At 40.8% G+C, this 19,342-nt stretch overlaps 2 protein-coding genes across 2 annotated transcripts; one reads left to right on the top strand and one right to left on the bottom strand.

The window, feature by feature from the left end:
- Positions 1-229: 229 nt before the first annotated feature.
- igf1ra (insulin-like growth factor 1a receptor) lies at positions 230-12,735 on the top strand (the record flags this gene model as incomplete). The annotated part of the gene is made up of 9 exons (XM_008291987.1): positions 230-395; positions 485-587; positions 824-894; positions 975-1,204; positions 2,910-3,014; positions 3,270-3,429; positions 3,690-3,819; positions 6,305-6,439; positions 9,934-12,735. Coding segments are annotated over 9 exons (1,629 nt in total), but the record flags the coding sequence as incomplete, so codon positions are not given.
- Positions 12,736-14,392: 1,657 nt separating this feature from the next.
- On the bottom strand, positions 14,393-18,073 carry pgpep1l (pyroglutamyl-peptidase I like). The gene is made up of 5 exons (XM_008291986.1): positions 18,029-18,073; positions 17,885-17,937; positions 17,688-17,804; positions 16,474-16,700; positions 14,393-16,405 (listed from the first exon to the last, which is right to left on the bottom strand). The coding sequence occupies exons 1-5, from the start codon at positions 18,057-18,059 to the stop codon at positions 16,228-16,230; spliced, it is 606 nt and encodes a 201-aa protein (XP_008290208.1). The 5' UTR covers positions 18,060-18,073; the 3' UTR covers positions 14,393-16,227.
- Between the last annotated feature and the right edge of the window lie 1,269 nt (positions 18,074-19,342).

Raw genomic sequence — 19,342 nt, 5'->3', positions numbered from 1 at the left:
CATTAATCGGCACAGTAAAGGTCAAACATCACTTACAGCTGAAGTAACAATGAAACGCATTTATGTGTGGACATTGGAAGTCTTAACTGTCAGTTTACAGGATGAAGATATTTGTCACAACTGAGCAGTTGCTTCTGATAGTCTTAAACTTGCTTAAGATTTTTTTTTAAAAAGCAAAAAAGCTGTGCTGTCTTCAAACAGTAACCAATTTGCATTCATTCATTTGCAGTCTGAGAAACACGGGTGTGTGTCGCGACAACAGTACCGCGAGTACAAAGGAGCTCGGCTGACCAACCTGGGCTCGGGGAACTATTCCGCTCGTGTTCGCGCCACTTCTCTCGCAGGAAACGGCTCCTGGACGGACAGCGTGTTCTTCTATGTGCCACCACCTAAACGTAATACAGCTCTTCTCCTTTTACTAAACGCCATATCGACAAATTTAAAGTGATATGACACGCTCACTTCTATTTTTCTGTTCTGACAGGAGATGATGGCGTCACGTTCTACCTGGTCATCATAATTCCCATCATAGTGACACTTTTCATCGCCAGCCTCACCACCATTCTCTTCTTTGTTAACAAGAAAAGGCAAGTATTTTTGCAAGCATTCTTTCCACATTGCCAGACAAAGTTCCTTGATTAAGCTGTTCTACCTCGCTTTGCTCGTGAAGCTTAATGACCAGTGTAATGTTAATTACACTTAATGGGTGTTGTTGTCATTAACATTCCCCTGTGGTAAAGAGTCGACTTCCTATTGAGAATCGCGTATCGCATCAACAATCAGAGCTGCCTGCCGGCTAACTGAGCCCAGTTTGTGTTAACAGGAATAGCGACAGACTGGGGAATGGAGTCCTTTATGCGTCTGTCAATCCGGAGTACATCAGTGCTGCTGAGAGTAAGTATATCAGATATCTTCTCCACTTTCCATTGTTATGTACAAGTGGTGCTGACCTGCTGTGTCTTGTGCCGTGCCAGTGTACGTCCCAGATGAGTGGGAGGTGGCCAGGGAGAAGATCACTATGCACAGGGAACTGGGCCAGGGCTCCTTTGGCATGGTGTACGAAGGCATCGCAAAAGGAGTGGTCAAGGACGAACCTGAGACACGGGTGGCCATCAAGACAGTCAATGAGTCGGCCAGCATGAGGGAGCGGATTGAGTTTTTGAACGAGGCTTCTGTCATGAAGGAGTTCAACTGTCACCATGTGGTACGATGGATACGTCATAAAATACTTAGCATCCTGAATGAGGACAAAAATAAAGCAACACACTGGAATATTGGACCCAGTTGCAACCTAATTAATTGTATAGATGTAGTCAGCAGGTCATGAGGACTAACAGTATTGAATACACCGTGTGTGCACTTTACTGAGGCAGCTCCAGCCTGAGGCAGGGTTCAGCCTCCTGGAGATTGTGTACTATCTCTCATCAGTGCGATCACAGCCTCATTAACTACGTTAAATGGATGTGTTAAAGATTTTCCCTTTGGAAAGCTGCTGTTACAACCTTTTTATCAAGTCTGGCTGCTAAAAAGCCAAATACTCAATTATTAAATTCAATTTGAATAATTTAAAGGAAGGAGATTTTTTTTTTTTTTACAATCTTCAAAGCAGGTTAAAAAGTGTTTCTTTTTCTAATACAAACATATGGTGGAAAATATGAGCAGTTGAACTATTTTTTGTTTATAACCTAGAGTGCTTCTAAGTAAGTACCTTCCTCACCCCCTACTAGTTTTATACACTGAGTACCATAACAATGAAATCACTGGCGTAATGCTGTGTAGGTCCCCCATATGCTGCCAAAACTGTTCTGAGCCTCCAGGGCAGGAACATTGAACCTCTACGAGTGTCCTGTGGTTTGTGGTACCAGGAGGTTCACAGTTGATTCTCTGGATCCGGTGGGTTGTGGGGTTGGGTTTCCATAGATGAGACTTGTGATATTTGGAGAGTTTGGAGGCCGGGCCTTGGGCTCTTTGTTCCTTAAGCCTTTTCTTAGTGTACTTTGCCATGCACTCGGTCTACTGTTGTCTTGCATAGCCACATCATTCTAGCAGTGCCCCATGGTTAGTCTACTATAGAGAGGATAAAAGTTCTGGCTTGTTTGCATTTTTTCATACCAATCACAATCATCTTAGAGAAAAACCAAGCCCAGGAGGCAGCAACAGTGTCCCCTCAAAATAGTGATTGGGGCAATTGTTTTTGTGCAACATTTGCATGCAGGGAGGAAAGAACTGTCATTAAGGTGACGATTCATTAAAAATGAAAAATAGAAAGACTGCTTAAAATTATCAGTGCAGTAGCCTAGATGTTGTTGCCATTGTTTCCTGTAGAGAAGGGATTTTGAAAACGGTAACATGCAGACAGCCAATAGGGAGGAAAATTGTATGAAATGTTTGGCCAAGTGCAGGTTTATAACCACAGTCTAGATCCAGCGAGTCAGACTAGATCTGCAGCAATGTTTTAGTGGGTGGTACATGTCAAAGTAACATCCACATGAATGTCAGCAGAAACCTGCATGGGAACAAGACGATAAATCCTGTTAATTTCACCTGTTAGTGGTTTTCATGTTGCGACTAGTTGGTGTGGACGACTCTTTGTAGTTGGTTCGTACAGAAAAATAAACATATTTTGCCTAATTGCCCACTACAATGAAATGGCACAATGTATGCTTGATTGGACATGAATCAAACTGTGAATTTAGAAATCCACTCAAACTTGACAGAAAGTTACAGTGAGCATGTGCACTACATTTTTGGAGCATTGTTGGAATTCTTTTTTTTTTTTTTTTAATTCCAACTTTCTGTCTTAAGTATATTCCTCTATGAACAAAAACCTGCTTAGTTGTAGTGAGTGGATTTGGGACACAGCTTTTGACTTATCCCAGCCAACCTGTGCTCTGTTGTGATTAATGCAGGTGCGGCTGCTGGGCGTGGTCTCTCAGGGACAGCCAACCTTGGTGATTATGGAGCTGATGACCCGCGGAGATCTCAAGAGCCACCTGCGCTCTCTGCGCAAAGAAGTAAGCAGCTTTTACTGACGCACACAAACCTCGACTGTGTATTATATACAGTCTCTTAAAGAAATAGGTGATGCTGTGAACATAAGCACATCCTGTCCCTCTTTTCTTCGTCCTCCCTCCCTCCCTCCCTCCCTCACACAGCATCCAGCCCTCACTTTGTCTTAATAACTGATGAAAGCAGAGATACATGCTATAAAGACTGACTAAAAAGTGTTTCTTTACCTTTTCACCTCATCCCCTCCTGCTCTGCCACAGAACTCCACCAGCCAGGTCCTACCCCCACTCAAAAAGATGATCCAGATGGCAGGGGAGATCGCCGACGGTATGGCGTACCTAAATGCCAACAAATTTGTCCACAGAGATCTGGCTGCCAGGAACTGCATGGTAGCGGAGGACTTCACTGTGAAGATTGGAGGTAGGTCAAGTTAATAGGATGCCTTCAGCCTCCCCAAGATTGCTCAATGCTGAACCTTGCTCTGCCAGCCTTGAAAATAAGTGTTTGGATTTCAGAGAGTGCCTGAGGCAGCGGAGTCTTAATGTAGATGGACAGAGGGAGGGAGGAGGTGAAGGGAATAGATGAGCTCTCAGGAGCTTCCTCTCCCACACAGAATGAGTGATATTTAGTGGCTTCCCCAACCTCTGTTTTCATTTTTTTTTTTTTTTTTTCTTCCTCAGATTTTGGCATGACCAGAGATATTTATGAGACGGATTACTACCGAAAAGGAGGGAAGGGCCTGCTGCCTGTCCGCTGGATGTCTCCCGAGTCACTGAAAGATGGCGTGTTCACTACAATGTCTGATGTCTGGTATGAGAACACAACACTTTCACACACACACACACACACACACAAGCCTGCATTACACATGTATGAACCTGCTCTAATCCAGGGGGCTTACAAACTATTTCAGAACCGCCTGCATATTGTGTGATACTCTGGAACAGTTCATGCTGTGGGTTATAAACTGTAGAAGCCAACAGATTCACCTCACAGCCAATATTCTTAACATTTTTTACTCAACAGTTTGAACATGCATTTCCTGCCGTGATAGCTACTATTCCCAAAACCATCAAAATCTTTTGGTCTGTGGCCGGCTCTTTGGAAATTCCTTTCGCCATGACAAAAATGTATATGACAGGAATACTTCTTTTTTTTTTTTCTCTTACAACTCTTTCATTCCAGTGTGTGGTATTTTCTCAGCTTACAGCTCTTCCACAGTTCCACTAGTCTAATTGTTTACCAGCTCCCCTGCAAGTTTTTTGTTTCCCAACTCAAAGTGTCCCACGGGTCAGTCCTGAAGAGTGGGCCTAAGCTGCTCCAGATGTTTCCCAAATGAGAGGTTGTAGTGCCAGCACAAACCCACCTCCACATTTTGTGTACTATATCTTTCTCTTTGATGTACAGCAGTTCAGTGTAAGACAAACCCACTCTGGTCTACAAGAATAGGCAACTTTATATTATTTTATTTTGCTGATCAAGAAAAGATGTCTGTCAGCACTTTCGTCCTTTTTTTTATGCAGAGTGTTTTTAAACTTTTTTTTTTTTTAGTGTACCATATGAAAATAGCAAGAGTGAACAAATATTGTGGTCATTGTTGGTGAAGCTGAAAGTTTTTCTCATGAATAGTTTAATAGTAATGTCAGCACAAAGTAGTCTGAGGTTAAACTGAGGTGATGTTTACTGTAAATACTTTATACTGAGGCTTGTCCTGCTGTAATGGAACGCTAGATGAACGTTGTCTCATATTGTTGTCCGGCATTTCAGCTTTATCAAAAGTCTGCAGCATGTAGGAATTTAACATAAAATCACTTTTTAACCACTTACAAACAGAAATGACAGCAAGTTGGGCACTACAAGCTGAGACTGCACTTATAGATTTTTTTTGGCCACTTGAGGAAGCTGAACAACATGTAAACACTGACGTAATATTATTATTCAGTTTAGAGTCGTGGGGAACTGCAGGTTCTGACATCAATGTGGTCCGGACTGAAAAGTTTCTTTAAAACTAAATAGACTGAGATGAAATTTAGTTCAGACCTTCATGGTGTCCAAAGGATGACTTCTAGTGACTTTGGTGATCATTTGATTTTTGCCAACTTTTGTCAGTTTCACTTTATTGCCACAAAATCTACACAACACATTATACAGAACATTATGCATTTTTGCTAGTGTTCGGCTCGTATGCAGTCTTTTTGGCATTTTATGAAAATATTTCAGTTGACAAATGGCTGATTTGGTTTATTGATAGCGAACAAGAAGGTGAAGTAGATTTAAATATTTTCATTTTGCTGAAGTGGGGACTTTTTTTTAGTTGTGACTGCACTCAGCAGAACTCAATGTGTTGTGACAGTATATGTTTGAGTTCAGTAATGTAAATGTTTTATCTCCACACAATGTGATATTTATAGTTAATATTCCCTCTAAGTTGTGTGATTAACATGTCTTAAAGTAGCAAATTTTGCTTAATGTATTTACTTTTGTTTTGGGGGGTTTCTTGGGTTTTTGTGATCACAGCAGCAAAGGTGTCCAAACTTTAAGATTTCACACTGTCCCGTTCATGAATTGTGTGGTTTTGAGAAAATCATTTCAGCACTACTGAAAGTTTTCACAGGAAATTTAAGTCCAGTGTTCATGTTCCCCTCAAGATGCTTTACAATCACTTTCATCTGCTACAGTGTGTCCAATGCTTTAGTTTTATGACCAAATTAATGGAAAACCCACGACATGACCATCAGCTGCAGCCACCCAAGTGTGTGTGTTCTGTTAGCATTGTGAGCATGTTATGATGCTTTGTTTTCTTTTTTTGTGTAAAAGTCATTTATTAACTGGAGTTGGACCAACCAAACCAAACAGACAGTGTAGGACATTTTGTTTTGGTGCTTTGCCTTTACTACATAGTTACAGTGTAAACATGCTGGTAAGCGAGCAGGAGAATGAAACGCAACAAACGTCTGTCCAGCTGGGAATGAAACTGGGGCCTCTGCTGAGGTTATTTCAGCCCATGTTGTGTGGACTCAAATCACTTGGCTATCGGATCACCCTGAGGAAAGGTCAATTTGCCCAGTACCTTAACGGGTATCATTTCTTTACAACATAATAGGAAGGATGTTAAATATAAGATATATCTATATAAATAAATGTCCTTGATGATATTACCCCTGGAAGATTTGACCTTTTGGATTTTGCTCTCAATGTCCACACTGACAAATCAATAAGGTAAGTAATTAAAGCTTTAAGAGATAAAAAAATAGAAATGTATGACATGAATTTGTTTTCCCCTCTCTTCTTGCAGGTCATTTGGCGTCGTATTGTGGGAGATCGCCACTTTAGCGGAACAGCCTTACCAGGGCATGTCCAATGAACAAGTGCTGCGCTTTGTCATGGAGGGAGGACTCTTGGACAAACCTGACAACTGTCCTGACATGCTGTAAGAGCGCTTCTATCTGTGACCAATTATTGTGTAATACCACATGCCCCCCCCCCTCCAGGTTTACATTTCAACACCCTGAAGGATGTATTGTTTTATCCTCTACTGCCACTGCCCCATATGTCTTCAGCCCCATTAATATTTTACCCATCGTCTATTTTAGGTTGTGGTTCAGAGCGTGAAGGATATCGTGTGTGTACGTTAAGGTAGAGCCAAAATGAGGGCTGACATTAACGTCACAGGTTAAATGCGGTTCGTTGACGACATGGTCAGCTGGCAGTGAGAAGCCTCCTCACCCGTCAGCCTCGGCCCATAGAAGGGATGCCACGATCCGTGTGTGAAAGATGCCCCTCATTCCTGCAGCAGAGCGCGGGCATGAGGAGGGAGATGGTGCCTGTCCATCAGCGGAGAGAGCCAAAGCAATAGACACAATTCATTTATTCATTTATAATTCATTAATGAATCACTCTGGCTGTTAGAGAGGAGAAAACAGAGCACAGCCTGCTTGTCAGCATGCAGCGTTGCATACATGCATTTCTCTTCTCCCTCTCTGACCTCAATAAGAAGGCATTCTGCTCTCTCCCCTCCCACTCTCCATGGCTGACCTCACCTTAGAAAGAGTGCGAGTAGAAAAAAAAAAACAAAAAAAAACGAGGGGCCGAGTGTTGTGCAGACACAAACCTCTGGTTTCTATGGCAGCCTGACTGTTTTGTCCTGATTACAGGAGTGTGTGGATTGTGTTACAGAGGTGGTGGTGGTGTTGGTGGTGGTGGTAGTGGAGTGGGGGCTTAGCCTCCTGGTCTGCGAGCAGCACACAGGGGAGTCAGGCTACTGCCGATGGTCGCCTTCTGCTGTGGTGACTTAATGGAGATTTCCAGAAGACTGCTGAAGCGTAGTGAAGCCAGACATTCATACAAAGACTGAATAGAAGGGATACAAGAAGTGGAAGTGGGCAGGATAACACACAGAGGGATGAGTCATATTTGGAGAGCTTTGAAAGTCTCCTCCTTGCACTGTTTCCCTTGTTTCTCAGGTAGCTGTGGGTCATTCATTGGATTTCCCATGTTTCTGTCTAGAGTTTCCGATGGACAAAAGTGCATTCTCTCTCGCAGGGTTGGGTGAAAATAAAAAGCAGACTGTGATCATATTAAACATAGTGATTTACTGTGGAATGCGCGGTATCACTTACAGGGCTATTATACATCAAGGTTTTCATGACACTGGGGATGTTGCATGTGTCTAACAAAGACCAGAGCATTTTTTAGTTGTGTTGCAAGAGATTCCTGTTTGGGTTTATTAAGCATTTACCATAGATGTTTGGAGACTTCTCTGCACTCACACTTGGCCCCAAATCGTGTCTGTTTCTGATTTTATCAAGGTTTTTTGGCTCATCTCTTTCATGAAAATTTGGCGGCGTCTGCATGTGTACACAATTTTGACAGTAACACTACCAGATATTTGCTTGTAACACCATTTTTTTTGGTCACAAAAGTTCAGAATCTGCTTATTATTGGCAAAGTATGCTGACATATACAAGGAACTTAACTCAAACTCACATTAGCTCCCACTAGAATTTAAGACAGCGAAGGTCATAAATACACAGGATGAAACAGGCATACAGCTAAACAAAGATAACAACCTAACCAGAGCAAATAAACATAAAAAAGTATTAGCGAGAGCAGAATCGAGGCAGGCTGACGGCTGCTGCTCAGTCAGTCAAGCTGTATTTAAACAGCACATTTGGTACATTAAAAAGGAATTCGCTGTGCCAAATGTGTGTAAACAGGTAAAGGAACACAAGCGATTAAAGAAAGTGAGAAACTTTGGGCACAGCAGATAGGAGAAGTGTAAAAAGACCTTGAGGAGGTCTCTTTACGAAAGCTAAAAAACAAGCGGAGTCGTTCTCATGCAACTGCTGATGTCCAAATGTGACAGGTCATGTGTGAGTCAATTTCGCCTAATGGCAATAACATGTGTCATGTGTGCTGTGAGTGGCAGGATGGTGACAAGAAGTCAGGATTTACTGCAATGTTTGTTTTCTAAATTTGCAGCAACAAACCTCGTGCACAGCAACAGATGGTGGGGTAGGAGTTTTCGGCAGGCAGGGCTATGCAGATAGGTTACTGCGGTGCGTCGGCCCAGCTCCAAGCATGACATGTCTTTTCATGGGAGGTCTCTGCCGCCTGGGTTTGGACATCTGAACGTCAACTTTGAGACACTTCCTGCGCTGCTGAAAAACAAGTCAGAGCCGCCACCACCACCCCCCCCTGCTGCTACAGAGTACGGAGCGAGGCGCGTGCTTCGGAAAGCACTACCCATAATTCCTGTGTGCGGAGAGGAGCTGGCACCCAGCTGCAGAGGTGGCTCTAGACGGCAAAAGAGACCAGAGAGAGAGAGAGAGAGAAAAAAAAAAAGAGGGAACAGCAAGAACAGAGTAGAGATGGCTGAGGTGTTTATGTCAGCGGGCCTTAGAGAGTATTCTTAGCTTGTTTGTGTATAATTGAAGTTGTGGTGTGCGGTGCAGCACCACACAAAACTGTAATAATTCTCCCTTTTATGATGTTGTTTTGACATTCCCAAAGCTCGGTTGCTGGCCTGGCACAGTAACCTTAAGTATGATTTACTGTCGCTGCTGAGTACATGCTACATTTCTGATCTTGCTGTGTATTATAATGTAGTAAAAAAAAAAAAAAACATTCCAATTTCACCTCAATTGAATTTGACATTAACAGTAAAATTGAACTGTGCTTTGCTATACGCCGGTAAAAGTCTCGTGGATTGCAGCAAGTTTAGAAACACACGTATTTAGTCATTGTCTGCGATTTCACTGAATTTCAATTATAGCGTTTTAATGGGAAAAGGGACAGCGTGTTCACCGAGATTACCTGCCAGCAAACCTGCAGGAAATTAATGAGCAAGTTAAAGGGATAAGGACATGCATTTGTAAGTGATTTAACACAACCTTTCTTGCATTCACAGCTACTAATAGGAAATCAAACAAAACGTAAAACATAGAACCTCAGTGTGTTTATGTGGATGCTGCACTTTACACTGTAGTCCACTTTGTATTATTAATTACACGTACATAACCCTCTGTCAAGATCAATGGAGTGAGTTTTAGTGCCAGAGCGTGTTTAAACCGCAGTTTCTCCTGCCACCTGCTGGTGACAAACAGGAACTGTCTTTACTCTGTACTTACATGGCAAGATACTGTAAACATTCCTTCTCTACATACTGGGTGTAATGTATTTAGCTCCTCACATGGCTGTGTCAAGAGGTTCACAGTTCAGTTCAGTGCAGTTTAAATTAATGTGAGGTTTCAGTTTGTCAAATTAAGCTGGAATTTGCAAAATGTGAGTTGTTTATACAGAGTTAGAAAGTGCTAAACTATGTAGTATGCAAGATGTAGATGCAAAATCGGAACCTGTGTTTTAACAAAAATCACACCAAAGTGCAAATTATTAAGACCGTCAGCTTTTGTGCGTCACTTTCAGGTTCGAGCTGATGAGGATGTGCTGGCAGTACAACCCAAAGATGCGCCCGGCCTTCCTGGAGATCATCAGCAGCATCAAAGACGAACTGGATCCTCCCTTCAGGGAAATGAGCTTCTTCTACAGCGAGGAGAACAAGCCGCCGGACACCGAGGAGCTGGACATGGAGGTAGAAAACATGGAGAACATTCCACTGGACCCTGCATCCACAAGGCAGCCGTCTGCTGCTATTGTTGTTTCCTCGTCTGGGTGCACAGGAGGAACGCCGCCTCCTTCTGCCCAGCAGTTATCCCCCATGCAAGGTCCGAGTACTCCATTACTGGGGCCCGTGTCTCACTCCCCCCCGGGCCCAGTTGCCTCAGCCTTGTCGTCTCCAGGACAAGCCTTGGACAAGCACTCAGGACATGTTTCGGCCAACGGGCCTGTGGTGGTGCTGCGGCCCAACTTTGATGAGATGCAACCCTATGCACACATGAATGGGGGCAGAAAGAACGAACGGGCGTTACCACTGCCCCAGTCGTCGGCCTGCTGATATCAGACCAGCCCCTCCTCTTCCTTTTACACAGGGTAACACAAACCTCTCCTCTATCTCTTAAGGAGGGATGGATGAGGTAAGGATTTACTTTCTTCTACTGTGTGCCAGTAGATGGTCTCTCCACTCCTTTAAAGTCAAACACAAACTCTAAAAAAAACTGAGAAACAGCACAGAAACCTGCTAAAGCATTTGGAGTTTGGTGGCTAAGACTCAACACTGGGGAACTCCTTCCTGCGCAGCCTGTATTTCAAGTCTTTGTTACATACACGTCCTTCAAGAAGGAATACAATACAGGCATGTATCCTGACTTACAGATTTACACATGAACTTAAAGAAAATCCTTTTTTTAGCATATCTGCCAGCAAAACCAATAGAAGAGCACTTTTTTCCTGATGATTTCAGAGAGGATGTGATGGATATTTGAGTGTGTATTTATACAAACACATGATTCTCTCCATAATATGGTATAGCTTCATTTCTAAAATGACTTTCCATCAAAATGACCTTCTTTCCGTGAGCAGACTGGCTCATGTTGTGTGAGGATGCCTCAATTAGAACGTTTGGACTACGATCATTACTTCACTACACCGTTGGTATTTCTGTGGGATCCCATCAGGAATGGGTCAAAGTGGTAGAGGAGGGCCTATTTTGTATCTGCCAAAATTTTGCCAAATCAATCTTTTTCTTCAGTTTCATACAGGTGTCCCTTCTTAAAGGAGGCTGTGATTCAGAGTTGAGATCAGTCCGTCTGGGCCAAACTGTTTGGTGGTTTCCAGACTGCATGCTGATCTGTAGTACTAACTGCTCTCGGAGCAGCTGTGAGTGTTGGAGGGGTTATAAACAAGGCAGAACACAGGGACTGCAGATGTGCTGCCTTCACATCTGCAGTTTTATATGCAGTGTCTGCACTGGAGTTGAATAAATCTAGCAAACCTTGAAGAGAAACAACACAAGACTGCTTTTAAGTGGATTGCGTACAGAGAAGCCAGCAGAAAAGCAGGACTGAGTAAGTTTTATTCAGGTTTTGAAACGTGATCAAAGGAGTCTGTGATCAAATTTAAAGTCAATGTTTTTTCAATTAACCGACACAATACCAGTTGAATTCTGAAGATATTTATAAAAACCAACATTTGGGAAATAATAAGCGACCACTGGATGGAGGATATAATAAAGAAATGACAACAAGATTCTAAAATCCAGAACTTTTTTCACCTGGTGTTGCATTTATAGATAATTTGCATTTCATTGATTAATTGGTTCAATCATTTATAAAAGTAGAACAACCCAGAGTTCTTTGGTTTCAGCTCAGATCTGAGGATTTGCTGGACAATGTCACTTTGGGCATTCTTCACTATTTTGTGACCCACTTGCATCCCAAACAACAAAAAAAAAGGCAAGTTAATTAAAAATGACAACAATCAGTCACTGCTTCTCTGGAGTTTCGAATGATTACACCTGAAAAGACAGCGTGCCGTTACTGGTGACGGTCCTCTCAAACACACAAGTTTTACCAACAACAGTCATTCAGATCCGAGCCTAAATAACTTCCCCCTTCATCATTACCATCTTTCAAACATCTGAGGGAAGTGCACATGTGACCTGAGTCAGCAAACTCTGAATCACAGCCTCGCTCTGTCTTTGTTTAAAAAAAAAATTAGAATAAAAAATAAACAAATCAAAGCATCAGAAGTCTCACACTACAAATCACTGAACTTTACAATCTGGGGTTACGACTCTGCCTCCACTTTGATTTCTTCAAACCTTTTCTCTGACATTTTTGCATTTCACGTGGGAGGTGAACGCCGTTCGCCGATACTGCTGTTCAAACTAAACGGCACCAAATGCTCCACAACAAAACCTGAGACGTAAAAGCGAGAAGCTGTTGGATCAGATTTTCGTAGCCTAGAGACAACTTTGAAGTCACAGGAGGTCTCTTTTAGAATAGTCATTAGTTTCTCTACATTTCAAACACATATAAAGGTCTTACAGTTGTATTTTTGACTGCAGGATCGTTTTTATACACATCATTGGTTTTGTCACTTTTTTAAAAAAGAAAAAAACCTTTTTACGGTTCAAAATGTTTGCCTCTATGTCTGTACAGAACAAAGCTGCTATTTTATTCTTTTTCTCTTTTTGGATGTTATATATAAAGAAATCCTTCAGGTTTGGTATTTTACGGTCTCCACTACAGTCCATTTCTAATCTCTTCGAACTCTGTTTAAAAAAATAAAACAACAAAAACTTACCCCAAAAGGTTTTCTGTAACACTACATTTTGTTCATTGCCTTTTTATTTTTATGAAATGTTTCCTTCTTTATGTGTTTTGTGGATGTCTATATTATTATTATTATTATAATTATTATTATTATTATTATTTGGATTGGACACCTTAGCTCGATGTGTGAGCGTGTACTTTCTGCACCCTTTTTTGTACTTGTTGTCTAGCACTGCGCCTAGCCTTGCCCTCTAGGTGCGACTCAATCTCAGGTCAAAGTAAAGGCTTTGCTTTCTCACACACATTCTCATAATCATCCTGTACTTGTCTCACCATGTACCCCTCTTTCTTTTCCTCTTACATTAAGTCGAATAGTGCACGTTCTCTCCTTCCCTCTGGCCCCCCTACTGACCTTAACAGCAAACTTGTACCTGCTTCCCCCCCCTGGTGCCTCCTTTTGAAGTCAGGATTCGTTCCAGTATACAAGATATTTAACTTTATACCAGATCTGGTATTTTAACCCATCCATTTTCATGCCTATTCTTGAATAAATAGGGCTAATTGGGTTGTCTTGTTTGCCTTAATTATGCCAGCCATCTTTTAAGCATTTTAAAATCCGCTTTCCCCCCCTCCCCCTCCCTCCGAATCCCCAACCCCACCCACCCGACGCTTTCAAGCACAATTCAACGCCACTTCTGCTATAATGTCACTTCTATTGTTTGTCTTCACAATCACTGCTTCAGATAAAACCAAATAAAGGATGGGTTAAAGTCCAGGGAAGGGAACACATTTCAATGTCATGAATGGAAAAAGGTCTTAAAAATGGCTGAATAGTGAAAGTGTTTTTGAAGGATTTCTCCTCATGTTGCCTGGTGATTTTATTTTATTTTATTTTATTTTTTTTCGAAGTTATTTTTTTTTTCTTTCTTTTTCTCCTGTAGGAGTGTTATTTATTTATTTTTTTTATTTTCCTTTTTGTGATATCAGTTTTAAAAAATCCCTGTATAAATGCCCCATGATTCAGTATAAAGTTGGACTTTTTTTTGTATGCATTTTCTTTGGTGTCATGACTGGGGGACTTTAAAAAAAACGTTCTTTCTTCTTTTTCTTTTTTTTTTTTTTCCCTTCAAGCATATATCTACCTCACTCTTTTTAAATATATGTATGCGTATGGAAAACAAATACATCTCACTCTTTCTCATCAGTTTTTACAGAAACCTCACCTGGATTTAAAAACAAACAAAACCCACAGGGATCTAGATAAACCTCACAAAGCAGACTAGGACGGGAGATGGAATGGAAGTGTTGTAGGTTCGGCCACTCCAGTCCTGGCAGAGCATTTAAGTGACTTTATACAGCTGCGATTACGAAGAAACGGCCGTGAGTTGCTGAGCATTAGTGGCAGCCTTCAGTACAGTTTGTATTCTTGTCTGGAGAAGCGGCATAAAATGTTATTGGGCATTTATATGAGAAAATATAATTATGTCAACCTACAACATGTTTTTAGAAGATGGTTTGAAGCAGGTGTAGCGCAGCACGTGAGAAGACAAAAGGCCTCAACATCCGACATTCCATCTCCACCGACTCCCGGTATATTGTCACAACCTCAAATCCTCAAAAGACAATTAATTTTCTCATCTTAAAAGCATTTATATAGAAGTCTAAAAAAAAAAAAAAGAAAAGATAACATGGGAAATATTTTAAAAGGGAAATGTTTTAATCACCTCCAAGAAAGAAAAAAAAAACATTATTTACCCGCAGCCTGTGGTGCTGCAAAAATACAGTGCAAACCTTCACAACTTTATTCCAAACAGATGGCATTTAATTTAAAACAAACAACAAAAAAAACCAACATCCAGTTATGTGTGTGGATCAGTACTGTGAATGTAACACGGACAATTCTGTACTTTCTACACACAACCATGGAGAATGCAGCATTTTCACTTCCTACATGTTTCTAAATTCAGTAGAAACTCATATATGGATCATTTTAATGCTGGAATCAACCCAGCAGGAAAAAAAAACAAAACAAACGTCATTCTTGTCACTATGATTATTTAATTTTAAACTCTTTCTGGTTGTGTGAATGTCATCATTTCCCCCCTGTCCCAAGTCTACCTGCTGAATGCCATGATGTTCTTCATCTCCACTATCGTCAGCGTGAATCTCTTAATTTTCAGGCGTTTTGATCATTCAGAAGTAAAACTCTACGCGCCTTTTCTGGCCTGTTGTACTGCTACTTATGATAATGCTGCTGGTTCAGTCACCTCAGTGGATCTTATATATTGTCACCAAAAAAAAAAATGTTGAGCGTACAAGGTGACAAAAAGTAGCTTTTACATCTCAAAGCTTCTCATAAAACCTCAGTTCTACTCTTTACTCGCCGTGGCTACGTGGAGAGCGCCGTCTCAGTGCAAGAGCTGGTGGGCTGGGAGCATGAAAAACAAAAAAATCTGAAAATTTCGTGGTGAAATGAATATCTAAAAGCAATAAAAAAAAAATGGAATTACGAATAGGCCGCCGGGCAACTTTGAATGTGTAATTCGGGTGCTCAATCTAAATCGTTGTATCTGTAATTTTAGATAAGAGTGAAATCTTTCGGTTACAAAATAGTCCCGATTGCTGCTGAATATAACATTGGTACAGAAATCACCACTGACAAACAAGCAAACAGCTTGAGTAGTTTAACATATCTGTGCATTTATGTTGTTGTTGTTTTTTTTCCAGTTTGGATGTATCATGATATATTTCAGCTTTTCACTTCGGAGTAGATTTTGACCTGTTGTGAGGTGAATAACTGTTGAACTACTAGTTACCGTTAGATCACAAAACTACAGCATTTACAGTGAAACACATGGACGTACAGCGTTATAGGACAGGGATGTCGCGTAGATTACGGGTAGTCATGGTAAAGAGTAAACGACATGATTAGAACAAGATGATAGTTTACAGCTTCACACTGCTAGTTGCTTTTCTACATGACCTTAGACTTCCAGCATAAATATACAGTAACTAACGTCGGTTTTAGTCATCTTCAGCATTTTAATTCTTCAGAATGTTCTTCATACAAATGTCAGGTTTATGGAAATGCGTCAGTGCATTCAAACTGCAATAATAAGTTTGAGGTTTATCATTATCATGCCTCTGTTTTTATGATTTGCATTCCTATACCTTCTGAGGGGGCCTTGGTCTACTGCTATTATTTTATTACAATGCTTTCACAAAATCTGTGTGTTCATTACTTGATTGGGGAAAGAAATAATCACAAAAAAATTCATAATTTCACTAGACTTGTCTTCTTTCAAGCTCTGTATCTGAGGCCTCAAAGTTTTTTCACACCTATAGCTGAGATGGTATATTTTTTGACATGCCGTCTCCAAATGTGTATCTGAGAATTTCTTGTATTTTCTTTTTTTCTGAAATTTTGAATAAATAAATGAGAACTATGATTGCTCGCTCTGTTTATTTTCCCCCCGAAGGCCGCCACTTCTCAATCGCAGTATTCGGTGACGTGGAAGGCTGCTCATGTGGCGTGAAAGATGAAGATCTACCTCACTGCTGCTCCGGGATCCTCCAGCTGTTGGAGCATCACCTGAATGAGGCTCTGCAGCAGAGGTACCAGTCTGTCAGCTGACGCCAGGCTGCCAGACGAGGGTACGTGGATGAAGGCTGCCTTCCTCTGACCGTGATACAGGGACAAGTAGTATGCAAAATCACACAGGTACCTGAAAGTAAGAAACACTATCACTCTCTCTTGACTGTCTGTTAACATGCTTCAGGAACAGATTCTCACCTGCCAGCGTCTCTGGAATAAATCACATCCATCCCTGCTTGTTTGAAGACCTTGGAGACAGCTCTCATGTTAACGACCGAGTCCAGTTTCTCTGGTCCGCCTTCGATGCAGCAGTGACTTTCTGGACAGAAGCCGCACACATCTCTGTCGCTGTAGCCGACGTTCTTACCCGTTTGCTCCAAAAGGACAATGCTGGAACCTCTGGCTACGCCCAGGTGAACTGCAAACTGGAGGGCAGGCACACAAACACAGAGTGGATGACTGACTTTCTCATATGTAGACATTATATGTTTCAAATCTTGACCAAGGCTGCAGCTACTATTACACACCCTGAGGTCCTCGTAAGTGTTTTAGATTAGAATAGATCATTGCATAGAGTATAAGACAACAAGATTCAGTTTAGCATTTCGCCAGAAGAGCGAAAGTGCAGTGTAATGTAAAATGTGGAAAAGCTTTGAGAGCAGTATGCAAGTGCTCAGACATACACAGTATGAACAGCGTTAACAGTATAAATATTGCAACAAGTAGGCAAGATATATAAATATCTAAGATGTACATGTAATGCATTTAGTGTGTGCAATAAGGATACATGCAGTTTTATACAGTACTGACAGAGCAAACAGTATGAATGTGTGTATATAAAGTATATAAAGGGAATAAGATGTAAGTAATAGAAGTGTGCTAGACACAAACAACTGATGACTTTATATTTTACTTTTTAAGAATTGATATGAGTCATTTCAGCATTTTTAGTCTAAATTTGAAGCAACAGAATAAAGGAGAATCTTTCTCTGTACAGATGGTATTGTCTGTGAAGATTCTCCAGGTTGTGGTTATTCTAGTAGTTTAATCGTAGCAACTTGACTTGCTTGAGTTCCTTGAAGACGTTTCACCTCCCATCCAAGAGGCTTCATCCGTTCTGACTGACAAGTTGGGAGTTCCAGATACTTATATCTTTAAGGAGCCATTAACAGTTAAGGATATAAGTATCTGGAACTCCCAACTCGTCAGTCAGAACTGATGAAGCCTCTTGGATGAGAGGTGAAACGTCTTCAAGAAACTTAGGCAAGCCCAGTTGCTACGATTAAACTACCAGAATACAGATGGTACTGAATCCTCAACAGAACACTAGTCTAAAATAAGAATAACTAAGGAGAGGGGACTACTCATGGTTAGTAAGAACTCTAATCTCAACACAAAGATGTTATTTTTACCTTTGGGTTAACAGTTCGCCAGAGTTCCTCAATAATGTTTTGGGTTTGGACATAACTCACTGGTACCTCCTTGATGTAAACATCAGTCCTGTCCCCCAGTCCGGCCAACTTCAGCGCCTAAAATAAGTTAAGAGTTGGTCATTTTTATACACAATTAACTATTAGAATTAATTGAAAAGGGGTGTTTCAAATACTACCTGGGCTGCTCTCCAGCTGGGGTTCTCCAAGAACTGTCTGAAAGGTCCAAACCCTTAAAAAAGTAGATTAGAACAAATCATAATTCAGAATAAACACAAGTTAGAGAAGTTATTGATCTTACAAACAAACAGTTCTCACTTCACCTGTAACAACCACAGTGTCGCGTTCACTCATGGTAAATTTGTGTCTTCACTAAGGGGATAAGGATAGTTGTTATTGCATTTCATGTCAGGATAGTGAACACCAGCCTAATTTTAGCTGTCATGATTCACTTTCCGTCCGCCTGGGGGCGCTCTGCTCTGGCAAATGTGGCCGTGATGCATTCAGGTGCTCCAGGGACGTTAGTAGCTTTCACTTTACAAGTCCAAGACATTTTAATTAGCCCAATCACTCATCAATTTACAATATTTTTTACACCTAGAATCTGTACAAGCCTCTCTCTTATGCAAATAAATAAGGAAAAAGAAACAACACGTATTTTGTAGACCAAGAATGAGCGCCACAATTAAAAAAAAAAAAAAAAAATTTTGTAGACCAAGAATGAGCGCCACAATTAAAAAAAAAAAAAAAAACCCAATACAAGTAAATGTTCATTATTAAAAATATTCAACTACAAGAATCACAAACATGTACTTAAGGTATAAAAAGTAAAATTACCCAGTGAACAGACAGACAGGCTTCAGCCTATTATATTTCTATACAAATTACACACGACTGTTGCATCAAAGTCAGTTTATTGAGTAATTCTGTTAGGAAATTATTTAAAGTGAAGTATTGTATATAGTAGCACGCATTACATATAATAAATTAACAATCAGTGAAATAAACGTTCATATTACACCATATAACTGCCTCACAGTTAGGACGGGTAAATGTTCATCAGGCATGATGCTTAAATAAAAAGCAAAAGTCAATATAATTAGGCCAGTGTAACTTTTTTAACTACAAACGACAATCCGTGACACCGTCGTTATACTTTAGATGCATCTTAACAAGTTATAAGATACAAATAATTAAGAACGGACTGCACTTCTTTGCTCTGTAGCCTCGTGGTAGAAGAAGTGTTTCTATCCACTAAGTATGAGCGCCACATCTTTACCCAATTACAAGTAAATGTCCAGCATTAACGATCATGCACTTAAAGCATAAACAGTTCAATTATCCATTTAACAGGTCAAATTGCTTCAGTGTTACATTTTTATGCAAGTTACAGGCTCCCACTGCATCGAAGCAAGTTTAATATGATCGCTATCTTAATCTGCAGTGCAACTATTTGTGATTCTTTTGCATATTTTATATATTGAAAGTTCGTCTCTCATCCACTCCAGTTTGTGCCAAGGAGCTCAGTCTGACCTCAGTGCCTTCGGGGGCACAGAGGGCCCTGTCTCATCTCTTTCAGGTGTAAATTCAAGGGACTTATTTCATCTGAGGATAAGAGGAAGGTAGACCCACACACA

Source organism: Stegastes partitus, unplaced genomic scaffold (genome assembly GCF_000690725.1).
Source record: "Stegastes partitus isolate 25-593 unplaced genomic scaffold, Stegastes_partitus-1.0.2 Scaffold775, whole genome shotgun sequence".
Classification (NCBI taxonomy): domain Eukaryota; kingdom Metazoa; phylum Chordata; class Actinopteri; family Pomacentridae; genus Stegastes; species Stegastes partitus.
This window is presented reverse-complemented; position numbering and strand designations above follow the sequence as displayed.